The sequence below is a fragment of a genome (genome assembly GCF_019968985.1).
Source record: "MAG: Porospora cf. gigantea B chromosome Unknown PgB_NODE_744_length_11489_cov_124.16, whole genome shotgun sequence".
Lineage (NCBI taxonomy): Eukaryota > Apicomplexa > Conoidasida > Eugregarinorida > Porosporidae > Porospora > Porospora cf. gigantea B.
The window spans coordinates 1-11489 of NW_027179240.1; the positions used below are offsets into that span (position 1 = coordinate 1).

The 11489-nt window shown below is 55.8% G+C and overlaps 7 protein-coding genes across 12 annotated transcripts; 3 read left to right on the top strand and 4 right to left on the bottom strand.

Annotated features, from left to right (window-relative positions):
* KVP17_003557 (uncharacterized protein) lies at positions 1–991 on the bottom strand (the record flags this gene model as incomplete). Of its 2 annotated transcripts, none has more annotated exons than XM_068521003.1 (1): positions 1–991. In XM_068521003.1, a coding segment is annotated over one exon (991 nt), but the record flags the coding sequence as incomplete, so codon positions are not given. The 2 variants fall into 2 exon arrangements, with proteins under 2 accessions (XP_068372026.1, XP_068372025.1); XM_068521002.1 differs by having other exon boundaries at positions 8–991.
* Positions 992–1070: 79 nt separating this feature from the next.
* On the top strand, positions 1071–1452 carry KVP17_003556 (uncharacterized protein; the record flags this gene model as incomplete). Its single annotated transcript, XM_068521001.1, has 2 exons — positions 1071–1083; positions 1151–1452. 2 exons carry the CDS (start codon positions 1071–1073, stop codon positions 1450–1452), a joined length of 315 nt encoding a protein of 104 aa, XP_068372024.1.
* A 51-nt stretch (positions 1453–1503) lies between these two features.
* On the top strand, positions 1504–3243 carry KVP17_003554 (uncharacterized protein; the record flags this gene model as incomplete). 2 transcript variants are annotated; one of them, XM_068520997.1, is made up of 3 exons in its annotated part: positions 1504–2644; positions 2673–2912; positions 2939–3243. In XM_068520997.1, 3 exons carry the CDS (start codon positions 1504–1506, stop codon positions 3241–3243), a joined length of 1686 nt encoding a protein of 561 aa, XP_068372021.1. The 2 variants fall into 2 exon arrangements, with proteins under 2 accessions (XP_068372021.1, XP_068372022.1); XM_068520998.1 differs by lacking the exon at positions 2939–3243 and having other exon boundaries at positions 2673–2932.
* A 143-nt stretch (positions 3244–3386) lies between these two features.
* On the bottom strand, positions 3387–3578 carry KVP17_003553 (uncharacterized protein; the record flags this gene model as incomplete). Its single annotated transcript, XM_068520996.1, has 1 exon — positions 3387–3578. One exon carries the CDS (start codon positions 3576–3578, stop codon positions 3387–3389), a length of 192 nt encoding a protein of 63 aa, XP_068372020.1.
* A 139-nt stretch (positions 3579–3717) lies between these two features.
* Positions 3718–4761, top strand: KVP17_003559 (uncharacterized protein; the record flags this gene model as incomplete). Of its 2 annotated transcripts, none has more annotated exons than XM_068521008.1 (1): positions 3718–4761. In XM_068521008.1, one exon carries the CDS (start codon positions 3718–3720, stop codon positions 4759–4761), a length of 1044 nt encoding a protein of 347 aa, XP_068372031.1. The 2 variants fall into 2 exon arrangements, with proteins under 2 accessions (XP_068372031.1, XP_068372030.1); XM_068521007.1 differs by having other exon boundaries at positions 3838–4761.
* A 21-nt stretch (positions 4762–4782) lies between these two features.
* On the bottom strand, positions 4783–9450 carry KVP17_003558 (uncharacterized protein; the record flags this gene model as incomplete). 3 transcript variants are annotated; one of them, XM_068521005.1, is made up of 4 exons in its annotated part: positions 4783–5337; positions 5367–6533; positions 6562–8836; positions 8864–9450. In XM_068521005.1, 4 exons carry the CDS (start codon positions 9448–9450, stop codon positions 4783–4785), a joined length of 4584 nt encoding a protein of 1527 aa, XP_068372028.1.
* An 82-nt stretch (positions 9451–9532) lies between these two features.
* Positions 9533–11283, bottom strand: KVP17_003555 (uncharacterized protein; the record flags this gene model as incomplete). Its single annotated transcript, XM_068520999.1, has 2 exons — positions 9533–10227; positions 10257–11283. The coding sequence occupies 2 exons, from the start codon at positions 11281–11283 to the stop codon at positions 9533–9535; spliced, it is 1722 nt and encodes a 573-aa protein (XP_068372023.1).
* Positions 11284–11489: the final 206 nt, after the last annotated feature.

An 11489-nucleotide genomic window follows, 5' to 3' on the forward strand; every position in this document is an offset into this window, starting at 1 on the left:
TGCTGACAGGCAGGTTGTACTTCTTGTTGAGGAGCAAGTGGATGAAATACGAGACCGGCGGCCTCCATTGGCCAGACGACCCAGGTGTCGGTGTGAATCTGGTGCCCGCCAAGGTCTCGAGCGCAGCAGCCGAGTGATTAAGTGGAATAGTTGTCTGAGTGATGATGGAGCCGATTATCATGGCCTGTCTATACGTACAGCCGTCGAAAGCGAGCGGCAGGACGATGCCCTTGTAGAACGCTCCTGGTTTGTAAACCGACTTCCGCACTGCCATGAAGTAGTGATGGTTCAAGCGGCGCACGGCGGTCTCGGCCCCTCCCTTCTTACCCGCGGACTCCGCGATGTTACGAAGGATTGCAGGGAGAAGAACCAGGTTCAGGAAGCGGAAGACGACATTTGGTCGGGCACTCACCATTATTCTGGTGGCCGCATTCATGGCCTGAGGTGACCATTGCTCGGGTACCGTCAACTGTATAATTTCATCCCAGTTGTCCAGCATAGGCAGCACTCTGAACGCCTTCGGCAGCGGACCTGACCTGTACTTGCGCAGGAACATGCCGACCTTGGTGTACTTTTCCACCACTTCGGAAGGAAGCCCTAGGGACCCCGACGTCTGCGGCTGCTTGACGATGAGGTCCGCCAGAAAGTGCACGTCTTTGGTGGGTCGGCGCAGGTCGCCCCAGTCGTCCTCGTGCTCCCCGAGGTCGAGGCGGGCGAGCTCGGCAGCCAGCGCTGCCACTTGGTCCGGGTCGTCTTCCTCGATGAAGCTCTCATGGTCTTCTTGTCTGTTGTCCGCGGTCAACGCCAGAGCTTTTCGAGCCATTCGATCGGTCATGGGCTCCTCATTCTCGTCCTCAGCAATCTCGTCGAACGACGCCAACATGCGCTCTCTTTGTTTCTTGACCATCTTCTCGTACTGAGCGTCACGCTCTATGGAGTACTCCAGTGGCGCATGTCTTTGAGCTGATCTCTTCTGACGGAGCTTCCCCATTGCGCATCCAGTAGCCCCACACCCTCAAGCGCCGTTCTGTCTCAGAAAGGCCGATTTTCGCCTGCTCTTGCAGTCTGCAATGCCCGCTACCAGTAAGTTCGACGTTTATGCTGTAGACCCCTTGGCCGTAGAATGAGAGCCGATTCTAATCTATTGCAGAGAGGAACTACCCCCACCATCAGGTCACCCCCATCAAGAGGGTTAAGAAGGACAAGGCCCCTGCGAAGTCTGCTCGTCAGAAAATCGTGGCTGAGGTTGTCCGTGAGGTCTGCGGTTTCGCTCCCTATGAGAGGAGAATCCTTGAGCTGCTGAAAGTCGGGTCTGGCGTCACTTTTCGACGCGCATACAAGTTCGCCAAGAAGCGCTTGGGTTCGCATCACCGCGCTCTGAAGAAACGCGCGGAGATGCAGGACGTCATCTCTGAGCAGAAGCGACGACACAAGGAGGAGCACCAGCACTAAGCAGTTCGTGGTGTGGGCATTATAGACTAAACAGAGTCGTGTGACATTATTATGAGGTGGTGGGTTTGGTGTCTTGTAGCGGCTCAGGAGCCCACGCCACCACCAGAAAGAAGGCGAGCTGTCCGGTCGCTGACAGGTGGCGAATCCTACGATTCGATAGTGAAGCGTCTTTCGGAGGTGGTTGATAAGCTCCCTGGACTTGGAACACATGCCGATAAGAATGTCAGTCGCGGGTTGCAACACAAACCAACGAAGGACCGCGGAACCGAACCAGAACAAACCGCTAGTCGAACCATAACAGCACCAGGTGACGAGCGAGAAGATCAGGACGGCGGAACCGAACCAGAACAAACCGCTAGTCGAACCATAACAGCACCAGATGACGAAAACCGAGAAGATCAAGTGGCTACCAAAAGTATCAACGGAGTAGATTCTTCGGCACAAGAACGAAAGGACGACGAGCCAGAGGGGTCCGAACTGCGAGATGACGCCGCTGAGGAACTTCCGTCACTCGACCAGGCCCCAATGAAGCCTTTCGTGTCGACCTCGGAGATGCGAGGCGCTGTCCATGCGGAAACGTCTCACCGAGTGCCTCATGCATCAGTCAGCTTGCACGTTCCCCGAACGGCAGATGAGCAACAGAAAATAGAGGGGAAAATTGAAAAGAAGTTAAAAGAAAAGTTGGATGAAGTTCCCTTGGCGCAGTTCCCGGCAGAAGTCACCGCCTTGGACTCCGCGCTGCAGGCTGTAAGTATTCGTCACGTGAATAATTTACCGCCGCCGGCGGAGCCTCCGGAACCAGTGAAGGGCTTCATGCCCGGGACCCGCCTGCCTATCCACACGGAGCCTCCACCCCAACATACGTGCGACGAAGGTAAGAACCTCCTTCTGCAGATGCCGCTGACGTCGTACCCGGCGTCGCTCGAGCTACCCTTAATGTCGGTGCGAGCAGTGGTGGACCGCGTGAAGCCACCCCAGCTTGTCGTGACAGATGAGCTCACCCAGGCTCGCGCGCTCTTCAAGCCCGCACCTTCGATTCTGAGAACGGAAATCCTGTCTGACGGGCCCATTTCGGTGTCGGGCTCCACCTCCCGCTTCGTGCAGCTTCCAACAGGGGGCAAACTCAAAGGGGCTCAGAGTGACAGCCAAAGTGCCAAATCGGGTGCTGCCGGCACAGACAAGCGCTTGAACCGTAAGATAGGGTGTGAGAAGGGACCCAGAGGGGCGCAAGCTGGACCCGGCACCGAACAAGGAAACTCTACTGACCAAGGGAGTGGAGAAGGCCGCCGGGGACCTCGCAGCGTTCGGTGGCGAGGCGGCGTTTATGAACTCCCTCAAGCGGCTGGTCCAGCACTTGACAGTCAAATATTGGACGCTTGGCCGGTGCCCACGAGACTACTCCCGAGACTGTCCTGTGGGTTTCACCTTAGGTGACAACGGCTACTGCAACCCAAACTCGAGTGAGGGCGGTCCTCAGTAAACACAGTGTATTTCGGTCCATGCAGGGCATTCAGACCGCAAGGTATGACTCCGGAGGAGAAAGAGGATCTCTCGTGGCGCTGTCACTTTTCCTACGCCTGTGTACGGAATGCTGAGCTAGATCGCAACCTACGACGGTGCCCGCTGGAGTGGGATGACGTAGATGGTGTTTGCGTCTGTCCCACGTCCTACAAAGGAATTTGCTCGTGTTTGACGGACTTCCGAAAGATGACTGATGCCGAAGTAGTGGGAGCCACTAGTCCGTTACACAGTACCACTGGACACAATGGTGTGGGGTTCGATGGAACATGACGCTCCAAACTAGGGAGGAGTTCGAGATGTACTCTCGACACAAGAAAAAAGACTGGGGCGTGGCTGGAGGACCTATTGAACCGTTTACAGGTCTAATTCGAACTCTGAAGAAAACACTGGCTCTTGTTCCCAGAGTGACCTGATTACTCCTGTTTCTCGCGTTCTGCCTGTTCCTGTTGCTGGTCTTTTTGGTAGGACTCGATGGCAGTGTCCTTGACTTTTTCAGCCTTTTCACCCGTTTTAACTGTGTCGCCCTGTTTTTTTTTCTCACAACAAGGCATTGCGAACATCGCAAAGAACAACAGCAGCTGGCCACCGATCAGTCCCCACTGCATGTACGCAACCTACGTGGCCACCTGAAGCAAGGGATTCCGGAATGTGTTTGCTGCCACGCAGTAAGAGTCGCACGGCGGCGGCGTGCCTAGGTCGTACACAGGAGCAGACATTGCCGGATGAAATAGAGATTTTCGGTTTATGCGCAGATCAAGATCGCGAGAAACCCCACGGGACCGACGGCGCGCTCGCAGTCCGAGTCCATCACTCAGCAGCCGTGCCAAAGAGTCGGAAACGGCCGTCGCTGCGCCGCGTCCGGACATGAGTCCTGAGCGCGCACGGAGTCGAGAGCGCGAGCGACGCAGGCGCAAATTGCAGACGGAGTGCATTCGAAGAGCGGGAGGCTTCCAACGACTCGCTGACAGTGAGGGTCGCGAGCCCGTTCGCCTCGTTTGGGATGGGTTCCAGTGGGTGGCAAAGACTGGTGTCATCACGGCGGCGAATAGTGATCCGTCGCTGATGAACAGCACGCGGAAGCTGCGGCGCCTCTACTTTGGCGGCCTCCCGATCCACGTCGGCTTGAAGGAGACTCAGTTGCAGGACGTGATCTTTGAAGAAATGAAAAAGCGCAAGCTCTGTGCCAACGTCAACCAAAATCCAGTCCTCTGCGTGTGGTTCGCCCGAGAGAATGCCAACTACGGATTCGTAGAGCTGGCCACCATCGAGGAGACCGACAAGGCATTGGCACTTGACGGGATGGATGTTCTGGGTTACAATGTATCTGTGTCGAGGCCTAACGACTACTCCAATGTGACTCTTCCTGGCAGTGGTGCCCAGATGACAATCAACCCGGTACAGGCTGAGGCTGCTATCGGTGCTGTAGAACTGGACCGCGCAGGGACGCGCTTTATCCGATTCGTGGCCATATGCACGAAGGCGGAGCTCGAAGAGTCAGGCGACACGTGGAACGAGGTGCTGCATGATATCTGTGACGGCTGCGGCCAGTTCGGAAAGATCCGCCGGTCCATTATAATGTCGCCGTTGGTGCTGTCGAACGCGCCGGCTGCGCTGAATGCTACTGATGGCGATGTCTTCCTCGAGTATGAGACCCCGGCCTGCGCAGACTTGTGCTTGACGAAGATGCTGGGTCGCAAATACAACGGAAAAGCGGTACAAGGCAGCAAGGTGCAGCCTGAGCAATTCGAACTACTGGAGACATTATTTGCATTAGCAGGATACACTTGAAAAGAAGAGACCGAATCACATTTAGCACTGTTGGCTGGAGGACGTCAATGCTTGAAAACTTCTTACTCGTTTGAGAAATGCTCTGAGATACAACACTACGGTCATCACCCAAAGTAGCAGTAGCGTCGGAGCAGTGTCAATCAGGTAGCCAACCCAGTTATGGAGCCGTCGCGACCGTAGGGGAAGGTGCTGGCCACCACCCAGCTGCAGTATGGTCCTCACAAACACGGCAGTCGGATCTGATTCTGGAGGGGCGGGGACCAACCCAAGGGAGCAGGCGACTTGTCGAACTACAGCGTAAGGGTTCGTGCTGACTGTGGACGCATCCACTCGTAGGTCGTCACGTGACATCCAACATTGGCCGATTCCTACCACGGGCGCTACGACATCCACCACGTCCACTCGCTCCCAGACTGCACGGAGTTCATCCAGATGCCACATGTAGAAGGCAGACGATACCACTATGATCTTTCCGGGCGCATGACGGTGTAGCATATCGCGATGTAAGCGGAGGCGGTTGGGGCAGGGTGTGACCTCCGTCGGGCGATGCAGACGCGCGCACATGGTCTCGCTTGGCTGAGTCGCAAAGAGGAGCCTTTACTTACATTGACATCGGGTAAAAGGTCTATGAGGACCGAATCCCCTAGGGGCATGTCCATCAAGATTTCAGGATCCACTTGGTCGTCGATCTCACCAGTTCCTTGAAAGAGCTTCACCACGTCAAGCGCATCGGAACCCAAAACGTCCCTTAGACTGATTGAGAAAAACCGGCCGCCTCCTAAACGGACAAGCGCCGTCTGGAGCATCGCAGCCGGGGCCGGGTCGCTGCAGTTGACCACCAAGAGGTGCCCCAACGGTGTCTCAGTCAGCTGCGGAAAACTCGTCGCCAACCTTCGCGCAGTCTTCATCCACAGGCAGTACATGATAGTCTTCTTCGGTGACATAAGGACTCGTCCAGAGCGCAGCAAGTTGTCCATGGAGCTCACCATGCTCAACGCCAGCCCCTCGGTAAAAGACCGCTTGAGGACGCTTTCATCATCGGGAAGGCTCACGCGAACGCAGCGGCTGAGACTACTCACCTCTGACTTTAGCATGGCGAAGAAAATAGTCTGGAGAACTTCGGCCACAGACTCTTGGCGAAGCGGGCCGCAGCTGGTCTCGTACAACGTGGTGAAAAGTGTGGTGTCTATGGAGACGTTCGGACTCCAAGCGACCGCCTTATTGGGGAAGAACAGGCTGCGCAGCCTGGTAGAAGTAGCCAACGGGCCCAAACTTACCAGGTTCTCCGTATCTAGCGCCCTAAGAACGCAGTCTGGAGAGTCAACTGGCGTCAGCGTCAGCCCCACCCTAGCCATTAAGGCAGAGATGTCTTGCCCCGTAGGGCACCGAATATCCGCGACGTGCATAACAGGGAAGTGCGAGAGTTTGGTCCACACGGAATTGCATCCCACAGCGACTACCCTGCGAGCCACTGCCTCCACGGAGCTTGTGGCCAGGAAGCGCGTGGAGTAGCAGACCGTGCCAGACTGCAGCATGCTAGCCATGAGCTTGACGCACACGTTCGCAGTCTGCAGCTTCTTGGTCGCTAGGCAAATGGCGACGATTGGGAGCCTGTAGACCGCGCATGGAAGGCCGTTCTGAAAGAATCGCTCAAGCAGCTGCTCAGCGACCCACTTGGAGAAGGCGTACCCCTGCTGGGCTGGGTCGAACACCTGGAGGATATCCTCAACCGAAGGTCTCTGACACTCTAGCAGACGACGTTTGATGTCCGTCTGCATGGTAGGCACAGTTCCCTCTCACGTTGACAGACTGGAAGTACTCAGGCCAGACGCCAAGAGTAGACGCAAAGTGCAGTCGCTTTAGTCTCCCTGTCGAAGCAAACATGGCTAGACGTAGTGTACCGAGCACGTTCGTGGACCGTAGACTCGCGTATGCCTTCATCAGCCCTACATCGGCCGCAAAGTGATAAATGCTGTCAATCTCCAACGACAACGTTTCGAAGCTCTGGGGACTAAGGCCAAATTTGCTCAGGGCGACGTCTGCTCGTATTGGGCGTACGCGCGATGCGAAGGAGGCCGACCACCAGGAGGCCGCAGAGAGGTCGGCCAGGAAATCCGCCTCCGACTTGCGGATGAAGCAGTGCACCCGGCTATTGGTCCTCTTCAGAAGTTCGGCAAGGACCCAATGTCCAAGAAAGCCTGTGGCTCCTGTAAGTAAAAGGTTCTCGCCGTAGCGACCTCGCGATTCCATAGTTTGAACTTCGCAGAGAGGGAGAAGCTCACTTAGGTCCCGGATGGGGTCTACCGAGCAGTGCAACCGATACTCTGTGCAGTGGCAGCGAATGTGCTCCAGGATATCCTTGGTGGAAATCTGCTCGTCTGATGTTAGCTGCAAATGCTGCTCACCTTTGAGCTTCTTCGCTTCAGCAACGGCCTTGGTGACCAGACGTATGATATCCAAGAACGTAGGCTCATTGAGAAAGAACTCTGTAGGGAAGGCCACGTCGGCACTTTGAAATCTTAGTCGCACTGCATGCATCAGATAGAAGAGGCCGGGCGAATCGACGCCGGCATCTACGATGAGAGCTTGTACCCGCTTAACTACGCCGTCAGCCTGCGAGCACAGGTCATGGAAGGGGAGGACGTCATCCATGATGCTCATCACCTCATCCACCACGCGAAAAGACAGCCCTTGGATATCGCTAGGCAGGCTTTCTAAATCCAGGGGAGGTTGGGGGGTCTTGTACTGACAGCAAGTTTTCCCCTGTGACATGAAGAGTAGACCTGGGGCGTCGGCCTGAGAGACGATCATTTCCTTGAGCGTTCCACGACGCAGCTTGCCGCTGGTGGTCTTCGGGATCGTTCGAGGCTTGAACAAAAAGACGTCCTGGCAGTGCAAACCGGTGGACCTCGAAACCGAAGCTCTTACTTGAGTCGCGATGTGTAACCCAAAGGCCTCATCCGATCCGATAGGATTGGCGGTCTTCTGACCGCGCAAGAGCTGAGTCAGCCGACTTCTGAAAAAGGCGTCCTTCACCTCCACCGCTACACACAGCGCAGGGTCCAGTTCGCCTGTGCAGAATGCCACGGCTCGCCCCTTTCTCACGTACTCAACGCTCTTCTCCACACACTGCTCAATATCAGCGGGGAAAACATTACGTCCACGAATGATCATCACATCCTTGATCCGACCCACGACAAACAGCTGATGTTGGTAGAAGAATCCTGTATCGCCCGTTCGCAGCCACGGGCCAACACGTTCGCCGTGCTTCCGATAGCAGAACCCAGAGAATGCCGGAGAGTCACTACCAAAGTAGCCCTTGGCGACGGATCTGGACTTCACCCATATCTCGCCAGTGCTATCTTCATCCTGCTCTCTACACGTAGCAGCGTCCACGATCACGACATCCACTCCGGGACACGGATGGCCGAGGCCGATAAGGTCGATGCCGCCCTCGCGAAGGGGACGCACTAGTCCCCTCTCGCAAGCGACTCTGTCAATTGAGAGTTGCAGGAGGTCCCTTGTGCCGGACACGATAAGGGTGTGCTCCGCAAGCCCATAGGCTGGGATGATGGTCCCCTGTCGCAAACCGCATTGCTTGAACTTGTTTTCAAAGGCAGCCACCGTGGACGGACGTACAGCCTCGGCTCCACATAGAATGCTGCTCAGGTACCGGAAGTCCAGCGACAGCAGGACTTCCGTGGGGACGCGCTCCACCACCAAGTCCAAAGCAAAGTTGGGCGCCGCTGTACCCACACACTCATACAGACTGAGGCGGGAGAGCCACGAACAGGGACGTCGCATGAACTCTGCAGGGGACATTTGCACGAGGGAGCAGCCTCCCATAAGAGGTGCCAGTGTCATCCCAATGAGGCCCATATCATGGTAGACGGGCAACCAGGAGAATATGCGAACTGGGTGCCCAAGCACCCGTTTAGAGATCTCATTTCTTCGCCTCATGATCTCGAGGTAGTCTTCGAGCGGTCGGTCGGTTAAGCTTACGTCGGTGTCAGGGTCCTCGTAGACGGATGTCAGTCCGAAAATACCGCCACACAGGTGCATGTTATTCACCAAGCTACATTACACACCCCAGAGAGCTCACTTATTGTGTGTGACCTTGACGCCCTTGGGTTCAGCCGTAGATCCACTGGTGAACTGGATAAAGCAGACGTCGCCGGGATCCACGACAGCCCATTCTACGCTGGAAGGCGAGACGTTCTCCTGATCCTTGACGCTGTCCGTCTGAATCCACGACGCAGCGCCCCAAAGAGACGGAATGGAGCAAGCCACCCGCCAGTACCACTTGTCAGTCAAGACGAACCGCGACTTGCAGATAGCGAGAATCAACCGGAAACGCTCGGCGTCACAGGAGCCACCTCCAGGAGCCGGAGGGTATACAGGCACTGGCACGATGCCTGCAGCCACACAGCCCAAAAAAGCATTCAAAAAAGCAGGGCCAGGAAGATAGCAGAGGACGACACATTCGCCCTGATTCAAGTCATGTTCGATAAGCAGCCTTCCAACGGACAGCGCGCGGCTAAAAAGCTGACTATACGTCAGGTGTTGTTCGGACTTCTCCTCCAGCCATATGATGGCATCATCCGCACCTTGTTCGATCGTACGGTTTTCAACCCCAGCCAGAAGGGGGTTCGATGCAAATGTTGGAGACTTGTAGAGCTCTACTAGCATTAAAAAGCTTTGTGCATTATAAGTTTTATCACCTACTTATTGTGGGGTGATTTCTGCAAAATACCCTTTTCTATTAATATGATTAATTTACGTACGCATTATCTTCCATCTCCTCAACTTCAAGCACCTCTGACAAGAACTGTTTCACCCCCGCTGGTGCATACCGCATGTTGCAGGGGTGATCCACGACATTTCCGATCCGTGTGCCATGATACGTCTCTCCATAGCCATCGGACTCCAGAATGTAGCAGTAGAACATAGAATCCGAGATGACTTCGACGGTCTCCGCGATCATCAGAACGAACAGGAAGGCCATGACTGCTCCGATTCCTGCAGCATATGCGGGCGATGACACAAATCTAGAGGAATCTGGTGACGTGAAGTCAAAAAATGCCTTATGAGTTGTGCGAATGCCCGAATCTCTCGCAAGTTGACGGATGTCAAAGTCAGAGACATTTGTGAGCAGTAAAAAGCCCATGAAATAGGCTCCCAGTGCCGCCGCACATGCCATCGTCAAACTCTGGATACCGGCGGTACCTACGTAGGGTGAAGCGATGCTGGGCATGACACGGGGACCCTTGCAGAGCAAGCGAGCTCGGGACGAGCGAATGCCGCCATTTAGGTTGTGGCACTGCAACGCTATTTCAGTCCAAACAGCAGTCGTTGTGGAGTCAACAACATCCGCAATCGGATCTACCAAGGCATCCAGAGATCTTGCCATAGTGTCAGTAGCGTGGTTACTGGCATCGGGAACCCCTGGAGGCACCTCCATTGCATCTGCATGTGCCTATCCCCTATGGACTCACCGACGTCGAAGTACTGCGGATTCAAGCGTCTGCTCAGGAACGCGAAGGCACTCTTAACAACCGTCAGCGGCAGGCCGAGAGCGCCAAGCGCCATGCTACCCAGGTGATGCTTCAGGCCGATTTCCAGTGCAATCAGAGCCGGACACCATCCTACATCCCGTTGGTCGCATCCGCAGGTTGCTGGGTCACTAAAGTACCATGTAGCGCCTGTGTAGGCGACGACGAATCGGTTGAGGTTGATCAGCGTGAAGACGATCCAAATGGAGGCCGCAGTCCAAACCATGCACCCCAAAACGACCCCAGGAGCCAGAAATCTGACAGCACGGTGCAGCGGAACGACAGACACACCTCCGTTTTCATTGATCGCCAATGACTCCTCCACCGCTGACACCGACGCAGACGCCACGATACGTCGCATCACATCGAATGCCAGCCCAGCGAACGTTGTCGTTAGCGTTGCCAGGCCCGCTGAGACCGGAAGGACATTCGAGCTCCAGAAGGCATGTGAGGTGACTTTGGTCGTGTTGGCCACGACACCATAGATCGGCCAGTTGACCGCTACCAGACACGCGGCAATGACAGAGCCCAACAGGAACACCACGCCGAGAAGGGCGCTGACGGAGAAAGTAGCAGGGAAGAACTTAAAGTAGATGTTCGGAACCTTTCCTGCAATGGCGAACCAGAACGAGTAGCACGCGATAGCGAACAACAGCATAGGAATTGAGGGCGCGGCAATCAACGACGGCAACCAGGAAGCCTGCCCAACAAGAGTGACCAGCACCGCAGACCCAAGGACAGCGCATACCATCACGGACAGGAAAACCGCAGGCCAGGCATGAGCTGCAGTGCCTAACCCGAATCTCATCTGTCGGCCGAGGCCCTGATACGCGCCGAGCACCGAAGCTTTCAGCCGTGCGTCAAGAGGTACGCACAAGTAGTCCGCTACTAGTCGCGTGGCGTAGAGAGGGGTGTTCACTCGGTACTGCACCACCACACTGGAACTGGCGTCACGTTCCAACTGGGACATGGGCACGTCTAGAGTTTTCCCCACGTCGCCGACGCCGGGACACGTCGCCACACATTGCGGCTCGTTGAGAAGCAATGAAGGGCGCTTGGAGGTGGCGGACAGAGGGTAGTAGGTGTAGGGGCGGTCTAGGACTGGCCCGTCGACACCGCATATCAGCCCGTTGAAGTTGACGCCTCGATACAGAACCTCCGGGACACCTTTGGCCC